This window comes from Eleutherodactylus coqui, chromosome 5 (assembly GCF_035609145.1).
Source record: "Eleutherodactylus coqui strain aEleCoq1 chromosome 5, aEleCoq1.hap1, whole genome shotgun sequence".
Lineage (NCBI taxonomy): Eukaryota > Metazoa > Chordata > Amphibia > Anura > Eleutherodactylidae > Eleutherodactylus > Eleutherodactylus coqui.
In genome coordinates, this window is record NC_089841.1 from 137,063,497 (window position 1) to 137,090,410 (window position 26,914).

Sequence of the window (26,914 nt, forward strand, 5' to 3'; positions counted from 1 at the left end):
GTATAAAGTAGTGATGTTGACATTGCTGATAACTCCATTTGTCACATAAGGCTATTAGGTGACAAGCCATAACTGCATGTTGAGCCCGAGAGGCTTGGGCACAACTTACATTGGATAGCACATGGACACTATGGGCAGCTTGATCCGCGGATCTTCTGCGCGGGTTCCCCACGTGGATCCTGCAAATCAAATCGGCCCATGGACATTGGAACTTAAATGGACAGAGCCCATTGATAGGGACTGGTATGTTTTATTTCTCGTCTATAAAAAAGATATGAATAGGACATGCCATGACTTGTTTTTTTATGTGGTCCATGGGTATGTGTGAAAAATTGTCCATGTGTATATCCTCATAGATTTTAATGGGAGCATATGCTGTCCATGGAATTACACAGACAGCACACGACCCTAAAATACACAACATGCACCCAGCCTGAAGATGGTAACAGCATGGGTGTCCCTATTTTATGTAGGACCACAGTAGGTCCTGGTTCCTTTAAAATAGGAAATATGTCCCACCGAATTGTATAGTCAGCGAGATCTAGGACTACCTTCAGATTTCCCCACTCGATGGTACATATTTGCTCAACAAGATAGACAAAACATGATAATAGGCCCGTTAAAAGAAGAAAGCTGGTTCTGAACAGAAAACCCGCTGTGACCCTAAAATATTCAGCTTTTGATAATCTGCTAGTATATTTTCAGGAGGTTTTTTTAGAATAAAACATTGGCGGTCCATCCTTAGAATGTCCCATCAACGGCCGATAGGCAATGGGTCCGACAACCGAGACCTCTCCACTCATCAGGAAGAAAAGGTCGCTCTTCGATGCTTCTTAGTCTGGCACATTTTAATTCTCTTAATGTTAAATGAAGGGAATACAAATGTACTTTGATTTGATCAAACGCACTCATCCATAATAAAGGCACACAAGTGTGTCCATAATACACTTATGTAAAAGCAGCCTAAGGCTATGTTCACGCGTAAAAGATAGGAAGAAAAGTTTACAGCACTTTCGGATCTTCTAAAAAGATGAAATATTTACTGGCTTTCAAAAAAACGATCACCTTTAATAAAAATGGAGTGTCAATGAATAATCTTCTGTGTTTCAGACAATGGTCAAAGAGAAGGGGGACCTTTAAGTAAAAAATCTTTTTTGCATCATCCTATGCTGCCACCTCTCTGTTTTTTTTATTGTGTTTCAGACAATAAATGTGTCCCTGCACGTAACATGCTAATAGTAAGGACACTTTGTTGTCCAAAACGCGTAAGATTATTCATTGACACTCCATTTTTATATGTGATCATTTTATTGGAAGTCAATAAATATTTATTTCTATCTTTTGCTCTTTCGTGCGATCGGTTGAATCGCGGTTCATACGCCAGAAAGGTCCTTTGAGAAGCAATGAGCTGCCAAGTGTGACAATATGTTCACACGTGGCTGATTTGGTACAGATTTTCTGCGGCATAAAAATCCGGATTTTGACGCAAATCAGCAGCAGATTTCACACCTGTAATTGTAGGGGTGCAGTCTGCTCTGGACCTGTGTGAAAATCCACAACAGATGATGCGGATTTGGATACAGATTTCAGTGTGAATTTTTCCACTGCTGAAAATCCGTACGAAATCCCCTAGGGGTGTGTTCACACGTATCAGGATTATTACTGGATTTTCCATAATGGATAATCTCCAACAAAATCCACATCAGTGATGTGGATTTTCATGTGGATTCGCAGCAGACTTCACCCTTTCAACTGGACTGGTGAAATCTGCCGTGGATCTGTGTCAAAATACACAGCACAGAATCCGCTGTGGATCTTAGTGTGGCTGCACTACCAATCTGTTCTGTCTAAGGGCTCTTTCACACTGGCGATCGCAATATCATTGAGAGAAAAATCTCAACTTTTTTCCGGTGTTTGAGCGTCAGTGCTGTTTTTTCTCGCAAAAACATCGCTGCCACTTGCGATTTTCTTGCGCTTTATTTAGCACGATTTTGCTGCAATTTTCTAGTGCAAAAGTCAATAGGACTTTCTGATGTTAAAGATGCATTGCATCACATCACATGAGAATCACAAGTTCATGCTTTGCAATGCAATAAAAAGGAAGCTCCATAAGGAAACATGGGAGCTAAAAAAACGCAAAAAGCAGAAAGATGCCGCAATGTTTCTCTTTCGCAACATCACATGAGTGAAAACATTGCAAATGTAATGGAAACCACTGAAAATCATTGGTTTCATAATTCTGCATTTTCAATCACTCTCGCTTCCCACGATTTTATCGCCAGTGTGAAATACTTAATCCACTTTGTGTAATATAGAGTAGCACCATTTTTGGAGTCTTCTAAATCCAGCAGACAGCCTTACCTTTAGAGAGACCTGGTGTTTGACGGAGGAATTAGCATAGGCAAAAGTAGTAGCCATCCCGATGCACACGGCAATGCCTGGAAGGGTGTACAATCACAGTGTTAGCGCATCAGCATCTGTCTCACAAAATAGGAAAGAAGACCATTTTTCCTCAAAACTATTTATAATTTGCTTAACTCATAAATTTGGTGATGTCCTAAGTTATAACGAAGTGTGATTGTTCTCAGTAAGAGAAATCAAGTAACCTTGTAGATATGATACCTTTTTAGTTATAGCGACTTTATATAAAGTTGTAACACCGACAGACAAGATGAAACTACTGACACTACTGCAAACTCTTCATTGGGGATTGTATACAGCACCCTCCAGAGGCTTACAAGCACCCCATGTTTAAACAGCAGATCACTAGTCATAAACATCTCTATTCCACCAATACTTACCGAACAACATAATTTTGATCCACCGTATGCAGATATTGTACAAGGCTGACACAGAGGTGGATACTTTAAGTCATCCAAAATTTTAGGTTATTTCCAGATTCCAAGAGACAGTTGGATGAATGAGCCGTTTGTGTTTTAGATAAACACATACAGATGCAGCAAAGATTAACATGACTTTTAATGCATTGTGATAACTTGCTGCGCCACAGTTCACTTACCCTTCAGTTACTCTACAATGTGTCTGTTGTAGTAAGAGGACAATACACAACTTTCTAAAAGTAATCCTAGACAAGCTCTGCTGCAGTGGTACTTCCCAAAGAGTCTATAGTTTACGTTATGGATTCCTAAAAGTACATTTTTAACCCTTTAACGACCAAGGACGTAAGGGTACAGTCCTGGAGCGCCGGGGTATGTATGAAGAGAGGTCGCGGGGCGACCTCTCTTCATACAGCGTGGACGTCAGCTGTTTATTACAGCTGACGCCCACGGGCAATAGCTGCAATCAGCCATGCGGCCGATCGTGGCCATTAACCCTTTAAATGCCACTGTCAATTCTGACAGCAAAATTGGATTGCAAAGGGTTAAAGGTATGTACTTTCGATTTTCCTTCACACTCACAGATACGAATTGCGTATTCCGCGAGTGAAAGAAAAATCTCAGCCTGCTCTATTTTGCTGCGTATATAGGCTGCGGGTACCCGCATCAACGGCACAGGAAATGCTAATATATTTTTACAAGAATTTGTATTGCGCATGGCCGCCTGCGAGCCTCCCTGGTCATCCATATTACAGTTAGAGGGGTCCAATGTGGAATCTGACCCAGTTGTGTGCAGCCGGCCTTACTTTTATTCTCCTGCATTTAATATAGGAGCCTCTGTTGCAAAGCTATTGGTTAGAATAGGAGCCACAGTGAGAAATAGCAGTACTGAATACGTAAGCCTTCTTTTCTTCATTTTACAAGTGCCACTTAGCATAGACATGAGGCAGGTCTTGGCATATCCTAGTGGTACATTATAAAGGACACTATATAGGAAATGAGATCTGTAACTCACCAAGTTTGTGTTGGAAGCAGACTTTAGCAAGTAAAATAAGAATGAATGGTAGACCCTTCTGTAACCATGAAACTATGGCGCGGAGCTCAGACAGGGCTGGCGCCGGAGTGCCCGCTTCCTCACTGTTCTCCTCCCTGTGGCGTTCAGTTGTGGCTGCGTGCAGCAGTGACGGTCTGGAATGCGAGTGCTGAAAATGATGCTGCTGATGGTGGGCCGGTGGCTGCGGCTGCTGCCTGTGGTGAGGATGATGATGGTGATGGTGAGAGAAGGTGCTTGTTTCTGAGCGACCGCTGGCTTCTTCTCTAAGTGGAGGTGGCATCTGGATGAAAACATCGGCGCCTCCTGTGGTGGAGCCCAGAACTAAACCAGACTGTACAGTAATGGGTCCAGGCTGGAGACCAGCTAAACTGGAGAATAGATGCTGCGAGGAAGGAGCGTCTTGCTTTAATCCATTAAATACACCATCGTCCATACTTGTATCCGCACTAAGGTTCTGTCCTCGACTCCTAGAGTAGTAGGAGAAACGGAACAAACGGTGAGGTGCGACTCATCTCTTCTCACTGGTTGTGTACTTATTTTATGTAAAAAACAGGAATGTTTACTTCTATTTTAATTCCGTTTCTCTGCTCCAAAAACGGAACAGAGGGACAGAAATCCTAATGCAAATATGAATGAACCCTAATTCATTCCTCCACCATTGCTAATAATGGAGGGAAGTCAAGGCAAATAACGCAACATTCAGTAGGCTAACACTCCGGTCATTGCTGCTTTTCTACCAGCTTCACACTTCAGGCCCATTTAGATAGAACGAGTGTCGGGCATCGTTTGTTGGGCATCGTTTGCCCGACACTCGTCCCGTCTGAATGGGCCTTTACACTCTGTTTGTACATATTGTTATTATGGTCATGTAAGTGATAGTGATCGCTACGGAGTTACTTGTACAGTAGTAGCACATTGTATGCGAACAGTCATGGAAGGTGCTTGCTATGTAGAAGCTTATTGGGTATGTCCCTTTTAGACGAGCAGATTGTCGTTTGTATGAGCGAGTGACGTCCCCGCTACCGCGTTGGAACTCGTGCAGATCATCGCTGAGAATCGTTCACGTCACGTTCAGAGTCCTATGTGTAACACTGAGTGAGGAGCGTTTAAACACAACAAGAAGTGAATCATCCAATGATTTTTAGTCCTGCTGAAACTGAACAAGGAACGAAAAGTGCACGATTCTCATTCAGTGGTTGGCTCACGTCTAAACCAAATAATTATTGTTCACTTTTGCTTGTTTAAACTATTTTTTTGAATGATAATGGTTACGTCTAAACGCAGCATTACTGAGCTTTCAACAAATTTGGCAAAGGTCAATAGTACAGGCCAATACGGAGAAAAAAAACTTACCTTACCAGAGGAAAAAAGGTTTCTTTCTGCATTATCAGGCTCCAATTTCCCCCGCTCTTATACGGTTCTCTCACTCTGAAAAAACTGCTCAGGGTGCGTTCACACATTGCGGAAACGCAGTAATACCGAAGTTAGACTTACAGTACAGTTACAGCAGAAAATCAGCAGCATTTTTTTTCCTCTACATGTGAACATTATTTGCTTTAATCCCGTTTATTTTAATAATAAATGTTTCCGTTGCAGAAAATTTGCAGTTAGACAAGATGGGCTAACAGCTCAGATTACAGACTGCCCATAGAAGTCTATGGAGAGGAAGAGCAGAGTAAGACAGAAGCAGAGAGAGACTCACCCGATGCTACAGCTGATAGTGAGCATATTTGTGTAGATTATGTGTCTGTCTCTTTACTCCTGTTTTCATCATTTTTTGCCGCAAAAAAACCCAAAACACAGAAGGTCTGATTTTTTTTCCTAGCGTTGCTTAGCAACAATTTTTGGAAAAAAAAGGAGTGCACACTACTCAGCGCTTCTCTATGCTGCTGCTTCCCTGCGTATGACAGATAGGAGAGCAGGATCTCTTCTTCTCCACATGTACTTTGTATGGGATACATAATAGCAGATAGTCTCTGCCCACTAGAACAATGAGAATTAGAGACGCAGTCTGCAGAGGGGAAAACTGCAGGATACGATTCATATAATGGCCAGAAACAGTGTTATCCCTCCTGTAGACACATGACAGCTTAATCTGCCAAGTCACCTGAAAGTTTAATTGTGCGTCAATGTTATTTTAAAATACTTGTGATGTGGCAGAAGGTGTGATTTTTGGGGATCTGGGACTCCCATCAGCAGCTCAACGAAAGGACTGGGGGGGGGGGGGTCTACAGAACACTTTGTCCCTTTGGCTCCCACAGGCTTTCCTTGACAAGCTGTGAGCGAACCACAGAGCCGAGGAAAAGAAATAGAAGCAAAAGGGATACAGAGCTCATTCTAGCAATTAATAGAGGTTCCAGCACTTAGGATCCCATTGCTCACAACGTTTGGTAGGAATTTAAAAAAATCCAGTAATCCTTTACCCTGCTATAAAAAAATGGCCACAAATACGAAAAAGCAAAATGTCACCTTTGCTCTTTATTTTACCTTTCTGGAGGAGGGTTATCCGTCAGGCTGCTGTGTCTTCTCTGCATTGTCCTCAGGACCTTCAAACAATACATTTAAAGTGTATCGTCTATGGGTTTAGTGATCAGGCACACTCTGTTTGCTGGCAGGTCTCGCGCACATCGGTGATCTTCATAGAGGTGACAGTGCAGGTTGATTTCAGAGACCCAAAACTGGGTCTCTTTAAAAATGTAGCTGTCCACTAATTGGAATAAAATAAGAAAATGTAAAACATTAAGCATGTTTCAAAAAATCATGATTGTATCAAGTATAGCTAATCAGTTTAAACTGACACTATCTTTCACACTACTTATGTTCATCTAACATCCTTTATGCATATAATCAATCTTGGAAAATACTTACATTAAAATGCTTTTTGCTTCACCACTGAAAATAAAGATTGAAATTGCTGCCACTGGGGGTCTCCCTTCCAGCATCTTTGCAATCCACTGCCTGTTGTTAGGCATTTAGTTTCTCTAGTAATTGTGACATGGTGACACTGTTAATTATTACATGCAACAGAGGGACAGGCATTCAGATGCTGACTTGCAACTCAGTGGAGTAGGGCTATGCAAGGCAGAATAGGAAAAGTGGGGCAGGACATCCTGGACAGTACAATATTGGCAGAATATTTGCTTAAGGCGTGTAAGTGAATGCAAGCAGCAGAAAAATAGGAAAATATACATGGAAAACTGAATTGATAGAGCTCAAATGGGGTGGAACAGTAGCAAAGCAATGAAGACCTGGTCTGCTTTTGAAAACTTGGGTATGCTTTAAAGGGTTTGTTTCCATATTCTATTACATGCCAATTGGCCTTATATTGGTGGGTATCCAGCAGCTTGGATGCCACATTGTTTCCAACATCCTATCTGGTGCAGGTCCTGCTCTCCATGTAACACTAGCCATACACATAAGGTAGCAGCAATTGGTCCTATACAGTGGATATAAAAAGGTTGCACACCCCGGTTATAATTCCATGTTTTTGTTAGAAAATCCAACCAAGATGAATCATCCCAGATATATTTCCCACTTCCACGCGCCCGTTATCTGTACAATGCCATGGAAAACAAACTGAAATATTTTAGGGTGGGAAAATACAAATAACAAAACTAAAATAATGTTGTTGAATAAGTGTGAGCGCCCTCCTATATTTGGGGATGTGGGTGTGTTCAGGATTAGCCAATCACATTTAAACTCATGATAAGTAGTAGTCAGCACTCCGCTGCCATTATTTACAGGGATTCTGATTGACCCCATATAAAGTTCAGCTCTTCTAGTATGATTTTACTGACATTTTCTTAGTTGCACTTTTCAGCAAAAGCTGTAAAACGATCTGATTTGCGAAAAGTATCAGTCAGAAGTAGGGGACCAAAAAATTTCCAAGACATTAATATATCATGGAACACCGTGAAGACGGTCATCAAGAAGTGGATTAAATTTTTCACAACAGTGACATTACTAAGAACTGGACGTCCCTCAAAAATTGATAAAAGGACCAGAAGAAAATTGGTTCGGGAGGCTGCCAAGAGGTCTACAGCAACATTAGAGGAGCTGCAGGAATTTCTGACAATTCTTCATATGTCTGGGCTGGGGGGTGGCAAGATGGAAGCCTTATCTAACAAAGGAAAACAACCAAGCCCGACTATGTTTTGCCAAAACCTACATCAGGTCTGCCAAAAGTATGTGGGAGAACGTGTTATGGTCTGATGAGACCGAGGAGGAACTTTATGGCCATAATTGCAGAAGGTATGTTTGGTGCAAAGCCAACACTGTACATCACCCAAAGAACACCATACCCACAGTGAAGCAGTATGCTTTGGGGTTGTTCCTCTGCTGCTGGAACTGGGGCTTTAGTCAAGGTGGAGGGATGTATGAACAGTTCCAAATATCAGTCCATTTTGGCACAAAAGTTCCAGACCTCTGATAAAAATCTGAAGATGAATTTCACCTTTCAGCACAACAACGACCCAAAGCATTCCCCCAAATCCGCAAGAGAATGGCTTCACCAGAAGAAGATCCAAGTTTTGGAAAGGCCCCTCCAGAGATCAGGCCTGGATTCTATTGAAAATCTCTCGGTTCACCTAAAGAGGGCGCTACACGCAAGATGCCTCGCAAGCTGACAGATTTGGAGCAATTTTGCAAGGAAGAGTGCGCAAAGAATGCCAAGTCAAGATGTGCCATGCTGATAGAAACCTACCCAATAGGACTGAATGCTGTCGGAAGGTCAAAGGTGCATCAACAAAGTATTAGTTCTAGGCCCAATGGCCACGGGCGGATTTTAATTATAAAATTTGTGCGTGTCTCCTGCGCAGAAGATCCGCAGCTCTAGAAGCCTATAGGGATGCATTAGCATCCGCACGGCAACTAAAAGCACGCGGATGTGAAGACAGCACAGCATGCCCCATTTTTCTGCGGATTGGCTTCTATTGAAGTCGATGGACGCCGTGCTACCCACGGCACACCCGCAGCTGTCACTGTGGCTGTGCAACAGATCCGCAGGAAAGCGGGAGATTAAAAATAATTTAAAAAAAAACCACTGCGCATGTGTCCGGCACATCCAGACCCATCCACCGTGCTGAGGAAAGAGGATCCGACCGGCGCAGAGGAGATCCGCGCTGGAGCCGGAGAGGTAAGAAAATGTTTTTTTCTCCCAATGTCTGCGGGCTCGCAGGGATTCCGTGCATGAAGTGGACGCTGGGCCTAAGGGTGTGCGTATTTATGCCGCCATATTGTTTTCGTTTTTCTTTTCCACCCTAAGAGATTTGAGTTTGTTTTCCATGTGACTGGACAGATAACGGGTCACATTGTAAGCGGAAATATATGGGAAATGATCCATTTTAGTCAGATTTCTAACACGACAAACGTGGCAGAGTCGGTAACAGGTTATCGTACAATACAAGTGGATAAGGCTTGAAAACACAAGTAGTGAAATGACAAGCCTCTTTAAGCCGGTCTCACACGGCCGGATTTAAATTACGGATTCCACGCCCGCTGTCCACGCGGACGATACGCTGTCCATATCCGTACATCAGAGATTCGCATGTATACGTCACCATTTGCAATTAATTTTTGCGATTACTCACAGGTCTTCCACTGCGAATATCCACAAGCAGAATCCGACCTGTTTGTGAGAGCCCGGCCTTATTCTAATACGGGAATGCAGCAGATTTTAACCCCTTCAATGCCCAGGGGTGAGATTGACAAGTAATACATACAGATTTTGTTGGGGAGCTGATTCGCAGTACCGAAGGGCACATTCCACCATATCGGGCCTCCCCCTCGTAGTGTATTATGGGCTGTGTGTGCCATGTTAATCTACATGCCACCATTCTCGCCTACAAACATTGATTTTTATCTCAGGGATTGATAGTCTGCATGAAAAAAAATCCATAAAGAGAAACAGGATGTACGTGCTGTCACCGCGTGAATCGGACAGCTTACCAACTTTTGTCCGTAGACAGTTTAATGAGTGCGGTGTCCAGCCTCGCGGGCACAACCCACGACTACTGTGCATCCAGTTTTAAGGGTACGGTGCTTGTAAACATACGTATAGTTCATTCTGCAGTGCCAGTCCCGCCGTCAGAACTGCCGGAACCCCAACAGATACTTGACAGACCGCTTATCAGTCAACGAGATCCATCAGGATTCAGCGGAACCTGACAACAGATGCATCAGATCTGAGCGGAGTCCTAAAGAGACTGTCACCATCTGTTTGCACCCCTCTGACAGTGCCAAAAGGTAGTGACAGTCACACTGATTACACTGATGTGTCTGCTGTGTGGATCTGTGCAGAAGTTTGGGAGGAACTTGCCTTTTATCAGTAGTAGCACATGCACAAAGGGTGACTAGAAGTAGTCCTGGATATTCATGAGCTGCAGGCTAGCCCCACCCGCCCGCCCTCCAGCCAATGACTGACTGCTGTCTGCTTATTACTGTGTACAGATAGTCCCTTACTGGCGAACATACAAGTTACAAACGTTGCTAGATACGCACAACCCCATCCTGCAGTATGATGTAATGCTATGGCATTATATCATGCTGTGCAGTGATCAGACACGCAGACTATCTAGCCTTGCCATAGGCACAGCTTGACAGGCACTCTGAATAGGCATCTCTGCGGCTTCCAGAAGGCCCTCGGCTGCCATGGCAACCGCACGGCATTGTGCGATCTTATCGCGGGAAGCCGTACGGGGCCCCTGAATGTCAGGTGCAGGCTGCTTCTTACAGCTGACACCCGACCGCAGCAGCTCCAACAAGCTGCTCATTGGAACTGTTAACACTTTAAATGCCGCCATCAACTCTGCCTGCGGCATTTAAAACATTAACAGCACCACTAAGTGGCTTGTCCGAGCTGCTGTGGCCGGTTGCAAGAAACAGCCTGCACCCGACAATGGATGGAGCGGGATCCACCCGCGATCCCCCTCCATACAAACATTTTTGCGCATACGAACAAATGTACTTACGAACAGCTTTTTAGAACTGAACCTGTTCGTAGGTGGGGGCCTATCTGTATAGAGAGCTGCCAATCATTGGCTGGAGGGCAGGGTGGGTGTGGCTAGCCGGCAGCTCATGAATATGCAGGTCTACCTTAAGTAGTCCTCTGTGCATCTGCTGCTGATAAAATACAGGTTTCTCCCAAACTACAGCACAGATCCACATCCCTGTAGTCAGTCTGACAGGCAGTACGTTCTGGTGCCCCCCAGAGAAGGGTGTAGAAAGAGTGTCCCAGTATACAGATGTCACTAGAGATGCACCAGCTACCTGCACCCTACATATAATAAAGCTGTACAAGGGGGTCTGGAGGACATCAGAGTCGATGGGACATAAATAGTACTAGTCAGCCTCTGCCACGCCTGAGATGGCTGATAACAGGCAGCACTAGCTGAGCCCAGTATTTGGTACACACTGCAGACAGCACACAGCATCCTCTCACCTGGTCGTGGGCGGCGCCGAGCGCGTGACGTCACCGCCGTGCACAGACAGTCGGCGCGCTCTAGCATGTACTTCCGGGTCATCGGGGAAGATCACATGACAGAGCCGAGCGTCTCTGGCTGGTTACCTTGGAAACAGGACACTCGCACAGGAAGTGGAACCGCTGATCACTTCCGGGGGCATAATACACACAATAATAATCATGTGGTCCCTGCACGGTGTATAAGGAGCCCCAAGCTGCAGGTAGGGCCACAGCGAGCAGCACCGCGCCTACTTACTGTGCTGGCCCGGTACTGTGGGTTGGTTGGGGAGCTTACACTTTACTTGCTGCTGTCATGTCTGTAGGGGGATAGTTCTGTACAGTCAGGGTAACATGGAGGCTTCTGTTTTGTCTTCTCCCAGTAGGTGGGGATGGTCCAGTTGTTGTCTATGGTGTGGAGGAAGATCCTGCGCAAGAGATGGGTGCTTGGTGTTGTTTTTGGCCTCTCTCTTATCTACTTCATTACCAGCACCTTCAAGCAGGTGAGTCTGTAGCTGCCACACCTATAGCGGTGCTGGTATCTGAGGCAGGCTTATATAGACCACACCTGTCGTATACAAATCCACAGTTCTGCTCCAATTTGAGTGAAATTTAGCATGAGCCTTCTTCAGCCCCAGGCGTTGAATACTGGCAGAATTAAAAATCGAAAACTTACGACTTCCCTGTGTGGGTTTTTTTTTCCCAATGCCAACCAATCACAGATCAGCTTTCATTTCTTATACTGCTCAGGTAAAATAAAAGCTGTACTGTGATTGGTTGCTACGGGCAACATGGATTTTCTTTTGGACAGCATGTGAAAGCAACTAATGACGTTAACCCTTCAGCTAAAAGGCATATTACTGAAGATGAGGACGCGGAAGGTTGATGTGCCAATTCCGCAGCGCCTCATAATCACACTTTTGACGAATGATTTGGGACCACTTCAAAATGGTGTCGTAACATCGGTTATTGTTGTAATAATGTGTTTCGTAAAGGTGTGTGTGTGTGTGTGTGTGTGTGTGTGTGTGTGTGTGTGTTCTACAAGGTCCTGAGATGTGTTTCTCATGAGAAAGACCTGCGATGCCCAGCGCTCATAAGGGGGGGGGGGGGGGGGGCTATTCTGTTCTCCTCCCTTGGATTCCTAAGTCCAGGCAGAGATATTGATAGTCTATTCTAGTTGCGTTTCCTAGAAATTACATGTTCACATAGCAACATACACCTGGGGTGTAAACATATGTTAATCAGCAGCATTGTTACATACTAGGCCAATCAAGAGTTGTTATGACGTTGGGAGGGGTATGCATGTAATTGGTGCGTCATATTCAGTATAACTGTATTGTACTTCCTCACAATAAACCAGAAGGGTATGGGGGCTCAAGGGGAGTACCCCAGGGTTGAAATACATATATTCATGCATGAAGCTTCTTATTATAACCAATCTGGAGCAAACCAGTGAAATCTTCTGGAATGATTTATTCCTGTAACATTATCTTGAAGGAAATAACTTTGAAAGCCCAATTTTCAATAAACAATCCCAGCGCTTATAGTGCTGTGCAACACACTAGTATATCACCTAGTCAATCATCAATGGAAATGGACTCTGTTAGCTATTCCTGCTGGGCTGCTCTCAGCTCCTGTGAAAACAGTGTGCCTTGCTGTACAGTGCAGCGCAACTCCCAGTACTTCAAGAGCATCCTGGACATTCTAGACAGTAGATATCTGCAATGTTGGGTAAATGCTTGTGTCTTTTATAGGAGTTGTTGCATCTGTAAAACACTTTTCTAACTGGTTCCAGCTGATTGCCAGTGTCCAGATGTAACACTTCTGCATGAGTAGTGGGGAATTGCTTGGCGACCATAAAAAATGGTGACTGAACTTAGTCCTGCAGGGTATTTGCAGGTCCTGCTTATAAAGCACTTTTCTAGAATGTGAATGGGGAAACAGAAGTTCCTATCCACACCTAATTATATGTAAGGTGAGAACATTTCAGTTTCATCTCGACTTATTTTATTTATTTTTTTTAATGCCTCTATCAGGAAGATAAGACCATCCGAGACAGAATGCTTCTTCAGTCCCGAGATCCGGAGCTAAACATTCACTGGAAAATTCAGTTTAACCTGGGAAACAGCAGCAGGCCCAGTAACCAGTGCCGCAACTCTGTGCAGGGCAAACACCTCATTACAGATGAGCTAGGTAAGGAATAACATTTACTGTATTTTTGGGACTATAAGATGCACCCCAGGGGTAAACTGAAAATGGGAAAATGTTTCATAATAACTTAAATATCTCTGGGGGCTAACAAAATGGAGGGGCTACCTTAATTACTTGATGATCTAGTATAGAAAAAGGGGTTAATAAGTAAGCTCCTATTAAACCTAGTATATGCTTGTGCCATTGTTTGAATGGGCGCAATTTCCTATTCTACTCAGCTCTGCAGCATTCACATAAACGCATACAGCTCTGCTATGCACACATATCTGCATCTGGCATGTTCGATCTGGGGATTTAAGTGTAGTAATGCCAGTCTAGCATTCTCTGCTATCATGGTTGACATCGGTCCTGCTGCTACTACAAGACCTTTTGGTCCTTGCTTCTCTGTCCCTGTGTGCACAGAAGAGTAACTACAGCCCAGGGGACATATGTTACCCATATCCAGTGTTACCTGTTGGCAGGGACTGCACCTGCACTGGTTGGGGAGGACTGTGCAGCTGTGGCATGTATGGCTGCAGAGTTCTCCCCATTAAGTTGTGCGTTGCATTGGAGCACTGCCGGATCTTTAAGGCAGGGGTCTCTGGATCTCCGAGTCCCCCACTGCCTTTGGACTATAAGGCCTCCCTCACACAGGTGTTTTTGTACAGCCTTTAGCGCTGCGCTAAACGCTGTACAACGCACCCATTCATTTCAATGGGGCTACTCGCACAAGGCTGAAAACGCAGCGTCTTCAATGCTGCGCTTTGGCAGCGTTGCATGTTCTATCATTGGGCGTCTTCAGCACTGCTTCACCCATTGAAATGAATGGGCAGCGGTTTCAGTGCTGCTGAAAACGTGGTGCTGCGTTTTTGGAAGCATTAACCGCACACTGATTTTCGGGGGGAGGGCTTGCAATATAAGCCCTTCCCTGAAAATCAGTCCTAGCTACACTAGATGGAGAAAAAAAAAATACTTACCTAGCCGCCGCTGTCTTCCTGCCATCTCAGAACTGCACTGTCCAGTTTCCGCCGACGCCTCTGGCTCTGCCGCCGATGCTCACTGGCTTGTTGCTGTTCTCCTGCCCTGTGTGAATTTAGTAACGCCAACCCCCAGCCAATCAGAAGCTGGGGGCATTATTAAATTGTTTGACAGCTGGTACCTTGTCACCACCCGCAACTTCCGGTGGTGACAAGGTACAATAATACCCAGCTGGACATCGAGGCTCTAGTACCCTGTTGTACTGCCTCCTAGCTTGGATACAAGATGTGATGCCATACAGAACCTGTATGCCTCCGTGTATGTGCTTGTCAGTCCACACTTGCTGCAATTGAGTCTCTAGATTATGCAAACTTGTAGACTGTCGAATATGGGACCATCTGGGGCACCAGCTATGTTGTATTGGCGATAAATCTGGTGACCAGAAAGGCCCCAAAGTGTCATTTGTATATTTGCCTGAGATGTAGCTGCATTCCAAGTTTTGCAGAAAAATGACAAATGCTTGTAGGTACTTGAGGCTTTTAATTTTGACAGTGTGCGTGATCTGACTTTAGTACGGTATATGTATAAAATCTTTTTTGTCTTTCACAGGTTATGTATGTGAACGTAGAGAACTGTTTGCAAATGGATGCTGCAATATCAATGTGGCCAGTACTAGACAATACAATTGTGAGAGCTGCTTACCTAATGGATGCTGCAGTGTCTATGAATACTGTGTATCTTGCTGCTTACAGCCCAACAAGGTCTGTATTTATACATTGGGTCGCCGTATATATTATAAGCAATTAGTTAATGTATTAATTATGGACACTTCCATGTATTGAAATATACAGCAAATTGTCTTATACAATCTCTTGACTTTTACATTTGGGAATTATAAGTTCTTTTTCTTCATTACTCAGCAACATGTATTGGAGCGTTTTTTAAGAAGAGCTGCAATAGGGTTTCAGAATTTATTCATGGCAGTGGAAGACCACTTTGAGCTATGCTTGGCCAAATGTCGGACATCTTCTCAGGTAAAGGATTTAATTAGACATTCTGCTAAGTTATATGCAAATTGCTCTGTCAGTTTGAAGACTTTTTCAGCTCATTTGAGGAAATTTTTATTTCATAGAACTATTATTGTCCCTACACTTAAGAACATGGCATGTTGGGCTGAAAGAAGACGTGTCCACCTAGTTCAGCCTTTTAACGCTGAGCACTACTCCTCAACCTTCATATTAAATGTATCCCTACTGACAGTTCTACCAGTACTAACCCCTCCCACTGCTCCAACCCCATTTTCTTTATTGGGTCTACACTATCTTCCCCTCCAACCTTCTAGTCATCTTCTTCCCCATTGAGATGTAGCCCATCCCTATGGTGGAACTCGTAGCCAACAGCAAAGTCAGCCCAGCTCTTCAGGAACCCAAACCTCTCCTTTCTACAACAACTCTGGAGCCACTCGTTTACCTCCCTAATCTCCCACTGCTTTTCTGGTGTGGCTCATTGTACAGGTAGTATTTTCAGAAAATACTATTTTTGGAGGTCTTTGCCCTGAGCGTACAACCTAGTTCCCTGAAATTGTTTTTTAAAGACTAACTTTGTCATTTGTGCCAATGTGTACCGTGACTTTTGGATCCTCACCAGCCCCTCCCAATAAACTGTTAACGTGATCTGTGATATGTTGAACTTGAGCACCAGGAAGACAACACACAGTTTTGATAATTCTAGTCTTTGTTGCCGTGTCTGTCCCTCTAATTGAGTCTCCCACTATCGGGACCTGTCTAGCCTGCCCAGTGCTCCTAGTCTTACTGGAGCAGACGTCCCCCTCGTGGTCAGTGGCCTTGTACTGCTGCAGTGATATTCCTGTAATAGCATCCCCCCTCATTTGCCAACTTTGCACACTTGTTGGGGGTGTGCCAGTTCAGGACTAGCCTCCTCCTTCCCCTCCTAACTGTCACCCAGCTAGCTGCCTGATCAGCATGCACTCCCATGCTACCATCCAGGATCTGGGCTTCCTAATGTGTAACACTCATATTTCGTACAATATTATGCACCCTCAAATAGTTGTTCAAGGACTGCCTACATGACACAAGATCTACACTGGACGGCATTGTCAATCATGGAGCACATTCTAAATGGGGATCATACAGATTAGATAAAGAGTAATATATGCAAAAAATTATAATGGATAAGCAGTAAATACCAGTGACTCTTCCAAAGTCACCAATCTCATGTCACACTTTACAATACTGCTCACACTCTCGTTTGTTTTAAAATATATATATATATATATATATATATATATATATATATATATAGTCCTTATCTTTTATTCTCCTGTTTGTTACATATTACAAAGGTGATAAATGGCTTTATTTTTAGTTCTTGTGGGTGTGGGTGTGTGGGGCCTGGTTTCTGCAGCATATATACTGAAGCAAAAATGACATGATAACTTTATTCTATGGATCAGTACGATTACTATGATACCAAATGTATTTATTTTGGATTCCCATAGGGCAAGAACTTTCAATGGCTGTGATTGCTCCTGCAGTATGATGTAATACCATAGTATTACATTATACCGTGATCTGACAGGCAGCCTGTCTCATCAAAGCCTTAGAATGGCACTGTCTCAATTGACATTTAAAGGGTTAACTGCTCCAAACCATTACTGATTGGAACTGTTGCGGGTGGGTTTCTCAAAGCCGGCGATCCCATTGCTTGGGGTGGGATCAAACCCTGAACCTCCCAGGACATAGATGTACATCTTGTAGCGTTAAGGGGTTAAAAGGATCAATTCCCACTTTAATAAGTTTCATAGCTGGATGAGTCACATGACTGACACTGGTTACTTTCAGTTTTTCCTATGAAGGACCAGAAAACTGAATTTAGATGGTTAAATATGGCTGGACTTCCTGTTTATGGATTTTTTTTATTTTTATTTTTTTAATTTTTTTAATGGTTCTGCCAACAGGTGCTTGAAAGCTTCACTCTATTGATTGAGCATGATGATAATATTACCTCCCATCAGACAAAACACAACTGCACTTGATACTTTTAGTTGTCTGTGACATCAAAAGAAATATCTTAAAAACAAAAAAAAAACACGCCAAACTCTGACCACTACTCTAACAATACATGGCCAGTGGGGTGGCTTGTTTTCATTAAAAAACCAGTTCCTTCACCTTCCCCCTCTTCTATGTACGGCTTGCTCTAGAACAGTGATGGCGAACCTTTTAGAGACCGAGTGCCCAAACTGCAACCTAAAACCCACTTATTTATCGCAAAGTGCCAATACGTCAGGGGGCGGGGCTTATCACGACATATGATTTTACCCCCGTCGTTCTAAAAAGGACAGGGCCGCTTCAAAATAGACAGCGTGCAGATTTTGACTGCTTTTTGGATGCAGAAATACTGCAGAATGTCCTCAGGGGAAATTTCTGTGGAAAATTCTGCAGCATTTCCGCATCCAAAAAGTAGTCAAAATCTGCACGCTGTCTATTTTGAAGCGGCCCTGCCCATGTCCGCCACATGTAAACATTCCCCACCACACAGCAGCCCCAGCGGTAATAGTGACCCCCACCGCACAGCGGCCCTTAGCGGTAATAGTGACACCCCCCCCCCCCCCCCAGAGTGATAATAGTGACCCCCCCCCCCCCCCCACCACCACCACACAGCAGCCTTAGCGGTAATAGTGACCCCACCCCCAGCGGTAATAGTGACACCCCCCCAGCACCCCCAGCGGTAATAGTGACCCCCACGCTGCAGCAATAATAGTGACCCCCCCCCCCCCCCCCACCCCACAGCGGCTCCAGCGGTGATAGTGACCCCCACCCCACAGCGGCTCCAGCGGTGATAGTGACCCCCACCCCACAGCGGCTCCAGCGGTGATAGTGACCCCCACCCCACAGCGGCCCTAGCGGTAATCGTGTCCCCCACCCCACAGCGATAATAGTGACCCCCCCCCCCCCAGTGGCCCCCAGTGCATTAGGGACACCCCCCAGTGTATTAGGGACACCCCCAGCGGCCCCCCAAGTGCATTAGAGACGCCCCCCAGTGCAGTAGTGACACCCCCTAGCGGCCCCCCAGTTAATTAGGGACACCCTCCCAGCGCCCCCCCCCCCGTGCATTAGTGACACCCCACAGTGCGCCTCCCGAGACCCACATACTTACCCCCCCTCCTCCTGTAAGCTCAGCTCCTCTTCTGGTCAGCGATGATCCCGGCATGCATATTAACTTTTTCTTCCCCACTTCTGCCTCAATAGGTAATTCCCAGCAACCTGATTGGTTGTTTGGTGAATCAGCCAAACCAAGCAACCAATCAGGTTGCTGGGAATTGCTGATTGCTGCAGAAGTGGGGAAGAAAGTGTTAATATGCTCCCGGCACACATTCTGACACACACGCTGCTGGACACCGCCCCCTCCCGGCAGAACCAAGTAGTAGGAGACGTCGGGGTAGGGGGAGGGGGATTCCAGCTGCAGACTGAAGTCAGTGTGTGCCGGGATCAGCGCGGCTAGCAGTGCCGTTTGTGAATGCCAGCAGGGGAGCCGCGGCCCCTGCTGGTATTCACAAGTGGTGAGCGGCCGATGTGGCGCGTGCCAGCAGGGAAGGCTCTGCGTGCCGCCTCTGGCACGCGTGTCATAGGTTCGCCACCACTGCTCTAGAACCATAAAGGGTATGTCCAGAAGAGGTGCATTTGCTGTGACATGTCCGCAGTGCACAATTCACCTCCACATTTGAAGGGATACAACCTGCATTGAAAATGCAGTGCCATGACTGACATGTTGTGGATTTAAACCACGCCTCCTTGTCAATTTCCACACCAGAGACTTTCTGCAGCGTGTGGGCGATGTTGTGAAAACCTCATCCACTCTGCGGCTACTGTAAGGGGATGTTCACATGGAATTTGCCGTGGAAAAAAAGTCCACTGCTTTTTGGTGCAGATCTACATGCGTAACTTGCCCTGTCAATGATGAAAATCAGGCTTCAGCATCAAGAAGTGACACGACACTAATTGATGCGGAAACGCACTTTTTCGCATTGGAACTCCGTTTGTGGCACTGCACCAAATAAAATCAGCAAAAACCTACAGATTGTGTCACTGTCTTGGAGACTGTAGAGAATTATAAGGAGATCAGCGTGGAGGCTTGCGCTCTGACCACTGTACTTGGAGCAGAAGTCTCTGAGCCAGCCTCCCATATAGTGGCCAGTGCTTGTCAATGGGAGCCTGCCTACATTTATATCAATGATAGCTGTGCCTGCAATTACAAGCACCAGACACTACATGAAAGTTGGTGCAGAGGCTTGTGCTCTGACTTCTGCGAGATTGCGGCGCTGACAGCATGCGCCCGCTCAGCTGATTGGTTGGGGTCCTGAGTGACAGACCCACGGCCGATTGATGGCCTATCCTAATGAAAGCTCATCAATAGGATTTTTGAGCCCCTTTTATTTTATTTATTTATTTGCATAAATTGCTAATGGACACTAATGTGCAACAGCAGCTTATCACCTTCATTTGCATGTAAATGAGCCTCCAGACATGTATGCAGAGAACAGCAGGTGGTCTGTTCTCTGCACACAGCTCTGTTGTTCTGCTGTGGGGCTGCAAGCTGAATACAATGTAATCAGCACTCACATGGAGAATACCGCACCATGGACAGCATGCATGCGGTCTGTTATCTTCTCTTCGGCTGAATGATTGATTTTATGCTCCCCTAAAAATCATCGTTCAGCCACAGAATGAAAGATGGGAGCATTTACAGACACAGATTATCGCTCAAACAATGGTTTTTGAGCAGTAATCGTTTTGTGTAAATGACCCTTTACTTCAACTCTTTAAATGTGGCTCTTGTCCACCTTTTTAAAAGTTGTTTGTAAATCTCTGCTGTAGAGCTATAGCCTTAGTAGAAAATGTAGTCTTTCATAACCTATAGTAAAAGGGCAAAAAAATGTAAATCCTTTTTATTTGTATTCTTCCCCCTTGCTGAATGTCTGCTTACTAGAGCGAGAACTGTGAAATGGCATGACAACTAATGGTGGGACTGACGCTCAACCATAGAATGCTTGTGCCCAGTAAACCTGAGACATTGTGGCTGTCCAGTGTTAAATGCACACAGATGGCATTTGAATAGACTTTCTGTGATCTGAAATAATAGATGTTGCTCATACAGTTCTTGCCAAATGCCTGCAATTAGGCAAAACGATCCCCTGTTAAATATGGAATAATGGTTGACTTGATGACATGATTTATGGCATGCTTCTGTTGTAAAATATTCATTAACCTATGTATCTGTGCCTGGAAAGTGAAATCTTGTACCACATCTGAATTCTTACAAGTGTATCTTCTCCCTTAGAGCGTACAACATGAAAACTCCTACAGGAATCCCATTGCCAAGTTCTGCTATGGAGAAAACCCACCAGAACTTCTCCCCATGTGAGCATGCCCATGACTACCACCTGATAGTAGACCCAAGGATAACTCTAACCTACAGCAATGCAACAATATAGACTACGGGTACTGCATATGCAAACTCTAATGTAAAGCCTCCGGTGAAGTCAGTTTTTTTTGTTATAACATTGTCATTCAAGAACAATGTCAGTTACAAATAATGCTTTCATGCTCTGGTATGCACAAAGTGCAGCATATAACTCGCCGAAAACCTCTAGTAGGGAGAACAGGGGGCAGACTTTAGAAAAGTTATTTTGTTATGTCTTTAGAATAGTGATGACATGTTGCTAGATGCACACAAGTGGCTTGCAGGGCTTTATGGGTTTCATCCAAGTACTATTCATTGGGGTGCAACTGCAAAAAATGGAACTCACAAGTTTTGGTCTTTTAGAGGAAAAAAAACAAACTTTTAAAATGGGCTGGTCCGATGGGTTAATGAGTCAACAGTGCTGTAGCATAGAAAATGACACGGCAGATCACTGTGAACCGTGATGAAGATACTCGGTATATCTCCAGAACTGCTTCTAGTTTGACACCCTGTCAACAGCTGGCAGAGCAAGCTGTGCCCAAGCAGCTATATAACACCAGAAGCTTCTGCAAAGCTTCTATCCAGAAGATACTTCTAGTGTTTGATTACCCTGGAAACCATACAACCTGATCTGCTTGCTATGCTGTTTACTGACAGGGGACAGGGCTCTCTAATCACATGGCCAGATATACATACAGTATCCTGCACATGACTATGGGGCCCACGTACTTTGATGCAAGCACAACACTTGTAAGTTCCTAGTTTGGGCTTCAAAAAAAATACTCCTAAAAGTATATTGTGACCAAGCCAAATGATTGCAGTTGTGAAGTTACTTTCCTGCGCAAAAAAAGGGATTGTTCATGATTAAGGCTCTGATCAGACTTGTGTTGCGGCTTCTAATTCTGCATCCATTCGCACAACGGGTATCTCTCGCACTGGATGGACCTCAACGGACTTCACTCATCAGAACTGAGCCTCCGTTTCGGATGTAAACATGGACTATGTTAATTGGACAGATTCATCCATGTTTTACTGGAACAGGTTCTCTAGCTATGTAATGCTGTAATTATTAATTTTTTGTAATTAACATTATTTATTGATGTTGCAGAACTCAGGATAAATGTTTGTTACATCTTTTTGTTTAGTATTAAAATGTGGCACATGCAGCTTCTCCTTTTACAAATGGCACCTCTGCCACAACTTGCCGGTCTTAACTGTGCGCCATGTCTCTAAGGGAAGTTTCTTCCTAATAGCCATATAGGCTGCCGCTGGCAAGGCCCTCCCCGTGCCGTCTTGGAACACTCACCTTCCTTTAAGGATGCCAGATGTCTCAAGCAGCAGAGACTCAACCATATGACAAATATTAAGCTAGTTTCTTATGTGGTTAACCACCTCTTTTGCAGCTGGGACACATTGTTAAATCTACCCCATATGTCTAAATATAATATTTTTTTTTCTTTTATTCCTTAGGTAGTAACTATTTGTATGTAATGTTTGCATAACTTATTGGATGTAAATATCTTTCTGTACTATACATTAATAAAGTTTGAACTGATTTCAAGAGTTTGTTCAATAATTTCTAGATTACTGTGCAAAATATCTTGTCACAGGAGCCCTGATGAAAGGAAAAACAAACTTTTCTAGAGGAGACAAAACCTGATGATGCCGGCTGATTCAATTTGACAACTTATTTTTCTAACTTCTGAAAAAATTATCTGATGTAGCTGCTATCTCCAAACTTTTTCTTTTTTTCTTCTTTCTTTATTGTATGCACAATACCCCTTGAGGCCTAACATCAAAACTGTTACTATACCAACTCGTGCAGTACCAGTCATCCTTTTTTTTTTTTTTTTTTTTTTTTGAAGCATGGCTTTTCAAAGGATCAATGGACCTTTTTTGTGTTGTTTGATAGCCGTGCATCTTGGGGCTCGCTCACACAGGTATGTCACCTGCATATTAAGTGGGGCTAAAAGCACAGTGAATACTTTTGGGCTACTCACACCTGCATTTTTTTTTTCCATATGTAGGTAATATGCACCAATAGAGGCAAGGGGAATTTAATGTACGCATGGTACATACATATTTTACATGTGTGAGATCCTTGGACAACATAAGCACATGTGAGTGAGCCCTTACATGGGCAAAAACACAGCTTTTAAATCCACAACCCCATTCTCTGCAGTCTCCTGATTACCTGCTGATTGCTGTGTGACCATCTTATAGAATTCCTTTTAGAGTGTCTAAAATCATCGGGTTGCTGCTGGTCTACCTCTCATAACTCGGAGTATAGACACTCCCTGCAGCTTCATTAGTGCAGGCAAAGGATATTCTTGCATAAAAGAAAATAGAACACCTCTTCCTCGGTTATAAGTCATTGTTCCAAGGTACCCAAATGAAAGGAATATAGCATTAGCTGATGAACCTAATGGGGGGAAAACACCCACAAGTTTTGCCTAACCAGGGAAACTCATATTTGTAGTACACAACACCAGTGTTAATGACTACAGGTGTGTCAAGAAATAATAAGGCTTTGCGTTCAGGTTACATAAGCAAATAAAGAGACAGCGTAATCAGAAAATTACTATTATATGAGGGGGTTTTGTGTTTACTTTTTTTTTTGAAGGGATTCTTCACTTTAGGTCCCAATTAGGGATGAGCGAGTATACTCGCTAAGGCACTATTCGCTCGAGTAATGTGCCTTAGCCGAGTATCTCCCTGCTCGTCCCTAAAGATTCGGGGGCCGCCGCAGCTGACAGGTGAGTTGCGGTGGGGAGCAGGGGAGAGCGGGCGGGAGAGAGGGAGAGAGAGATCTCCCTGCTCTCCCCCGCAGCTCCCCGCGCCGGCACCCGAATCTTTCGGGACGAGCGAGGAGATACTCGGCTAAGGCATATTACTCGAGCGAGTAGTGCCTTAGTGAGTATACTCGCTCAGCCCTAGTTACAATCTATCTTTACCGGGAGGAAAAAAAACCAAGCAGGATATTTATTTATTTATTTATTTTTTTTTGAACACTGACCAGAGTGAAATAACAGGCTCGTACTGTGTTTCCCCGAAAATAAGACTGTCATATTTTTTTGCCTCAAAAGAGGCAGTGTCTTCTTTTCGGGGGGCTGTGATTGGTTAATCGAGTGCCATGTGTGCCAATAAAAGCCGGCGCTCAATAAACCAATCGGAGCGTTAGCTTGCTGGAGGTGGGGTATTCAAGCCCCGCTACCAGGAAGAACTGCTCTGTCGGTGTGCAGGAGGATACTGAAGCCTGGTGCAGCCAAGCGCAAGGGACCCGAACGCTAGCTGAGTTATGTGTGTTTGGAGATTTTTTTTTTTTTTTTTTTTTTTCTTGGTTTGTTTACATGTAGTGTAGCTAGGGCTTATTTTCAGGGGAGGGCTTCTATTTTAAGCCTCCCAGGGCAGGGCTTATCAGGAAAACACGGTACTATCTGATCTGTAGAGGAAACTTTGCAGCATTCATCTCCCTTACCTCACAGGTAATATCTATATGGAGATAACTCAGGATTCACTATAGATGATCAGCTGTGACTACCTAATGCCTTAGTTACACGGGACAACTTTCGGCTAAAAGTGCGCATGAGTAGGTAACATCACTGCTAGGTGCTTGTGCAGGAGATTTACACAGGCAGATAGTTCCTGTGTATCGCTCATGTCTCGCTCAGCACTCTGTGAAACACTGAGCAGAAAATGTGTAGATGCAGCAAGAAGGAGCGAACCAGCCATGCTTTGTATCCTGACTAACAAACGAATAGTAAATTGCACAAAGGCTGGGCATTTTCGTTCAGTTGTATAAATTTTGCACAGCAATCATGTGTAAATGGGTCTTATGTCTCTCTGGAAAACTACCTCTGCAGGTCACAGAACATGCCTAGAACAGCCTACCTTACAAGCGAATGGGTTCCCTCCTGTCCATTGTGTGAACTGCCCAAGAAGCTGCTGTAACGCATCTCTCTGAATGCTGTTAACTCTGGAAAGCTGTCCACGCACATAATCATGTATAAATAATTTTTCTTTCTCTATTTGCTGATTTATATAATATTTTCCTTATAGATAACAAATTAAAACCAGATCTGTAACATCCTTTGTAAATGTTTGACTTTTACATTAGTCTTCTACATATTCCTAATATAGACCCACTTGTGTGTGTTAGCGATACTTGGGTCAGAAACAGTATCTTTTCTCCTTAGGGAGAGCACCTAGATGGTGAATGAGGAGATTCAAATGGCCATGCATGCTCCTCTGTGATTGGTTTATTGAGCACTTTCATTGCATATTACCCAGAGGAGCATGCATGGCCATTTGAGTCTCCTCACCCACCGTCTAGGCGCTTTCCCTAAGGAGAAAAGATAGCGTTTCTGACCCCTGTCCCAGGCCTCTCACTAGCAAAGCCAGACTCCTACTGTACACTGATGAGGGGCAAATACCCTGAAACAGCTGTCTGTACATGGAGTCTGGCTTTGATTTTAATTCCCAGTCATTGTTACAAGGCTTGTATAAAGAGTTTGAATTTGGCTTGAAGGAATGCTGCCTTCTAATAGGTGGCACTGTGGAGGTTTTATTCCATCTCCCCTATTTCGCTATACCTGGGACTGCTAAAGGTACAGATCCATTTGCTCTCACGGGTCCAGACAGATGCCAAATGCTCAGAGATATTCTGTAATGTCTTTGTTTTTGTTTTTTTTAATATATAAACTTTCCACTAACATTGTTCTCCAATTCTGACATGTTTGTGCTACTTGTACACATTTGTATGTGTGTATACATAATATATAATTTTTTTTTTGTTGAAAGTACCCGTTCCTGCACCGTCAAATGTGGAAGAGTGTGTGTTGGTGTGTGTGAGTGTGTGTGAGAGAGGGACTACTGTCCAATAGATGTAAATTGGAGAGTGCATACATAGCAATACAAAGTTGTATTTTTGTGCCATGTCTGGACTTCAGCGGGTGACTGTGGGATTGGGTGAGTATTTAAAAAAATAAATAAATAAAATCACCTGGCTCCTGATGATCTCCTCTAAGAGCATCATAACTTATGGTGCTGTTGGAAGGTGACAAGTTCCCGAGAGAGAGTCTGTGAAACAAGTCCAATAACAAGCAACAGAACAAAATCAAAATGAAAGGGGTAATCAGCAAATAAATGTAAAAAAAAGGAACTATGTAAATTTTAATTCTTCTGCTTTTTACCGTAAAAAAAAACACCATTATTCTTTGAACAGAAATTGGTCATGGGGACTAAGGCATTTTCTGACACCGCTTGCATCCATGTACTGTAACTGTGGTCAGTCCTGTATGATTCTCATCACATGACCAGGGAATAAATATATATTCATTTACTTTTTTTTAATATCCCTCTAGAAGTAAACAATGAATATTACTTTTGAAGGACAGCAAGCAGAGTTCTTAAAGGGAATCTGTCAGCCCCATATGCCAAATATTTAGACTCATAGGCTGAATCTGGTGATGTATTATACTTGCCTTCCGTGCTATGAGCTGTCGAAGTCCCTGTGAAATGCCCCCTGACAATATGTAGTCCTCTAATTCTATGTGCATGCTCAAGTAGTCCGCCTGCTGCAGTCAGCGGGGCCTTTTATAGGGCAGGACCGGCAGGGAAAGTGAATATAATACCCACATCGCTCATTCAGCCTGTCAGCGCAATAACTTTATTTATGGGACTCAAAGAAGCTGACAGACTCCATTCAAACTATGAGGAATTTAATCAGTTTGATAACTTGCATTTTTCAAATATTTTCAGAGAATTTAGTATCCCTTTAAAATGTGTCACCATTAAATATGTGATATGGTGAATTCCCATAAGCCAGGGTTCACATTAGAGGAAGTGAGTTCAGAAAGTATTTGATCTCGGCTACTTTCTCTTCTTGCTTTCTAAGACTTCATAGGATAATGCAATTCC

At 43.9% G+C, this 26,914-nt stretch overlaps 2 protein-coding genes across 3 annotated transcripts in view; one reads left to right on the forward strand and one right to left on the reverse strand.

The window, feature by feature from the left end:
• Positions 1–11,405, reverse strand: part of RNFT2 (ring finger protein, transmembrane 2) — an 83,752-nt gene extending 72,347 nt beyond the window's left edge. The window contains exons 1-4 of the mRNA XM_066603223.1: positions 11,330–11,405; positions 6,379–6,598; positions 3,853–4,358; positions 2,362–2,438 (exon numbers count right to left, since the gene is read on the reverse strand). Coding sequence (XP_066459320.1) covers positions 2,362–2,438; positions 3,853–4,358; positions 6,379–6,452 — 657 coding nt within the window. The 5' untranslated portion in view covers positions 6,453–6,598; positions 11,330–11,405. The remainder of the gene's footprint in view (positions 1–2,361; positions 2,439–3,852; positions 4,359–6,378; positions 6,599–11,329) is intronic.
• A 52-nt stretch (positions 11,406–11,457) lies between these two features.
• SPRING1 (SREBF pathway regulator in golgi 1) lies at positions 11,458–22,551 on the forward strand. Of its 2 annotated transcripts, none has more exons than XM_066603225.1 (6): positions 11,458–11,571; positions 11,734–11,850; positions 13,384–13,540; positions 15,125–15,276; positions 15,436–15,549; positions 20,873–22,551. In XM_066603225.1, the coding sequence occupies exons 2-6, from the start codon at positions 11,740–11,742 to the stop codon at positions 20,954–20,956; spliced, it is 618 nt and encodes a 205-aa protein (XP_066459322.1). In that variant the 5' UTR covers positions 11,458–11,571; positions 11,734–11,739; the 3' UTR covers positions 20,957–22,551. The 2 variants fall into 2 exon arrangements, with proteins under 2 accessions (XP_066459322.1, XP_066459321.1); XM_066603224.1 differs by having other exon boundaries at positions 11,459–11,571; positions 11,731–11,850.
• The last annotated feature ends 4,363 nt before the right edge of the window (positions 22,552–26,914 follow it).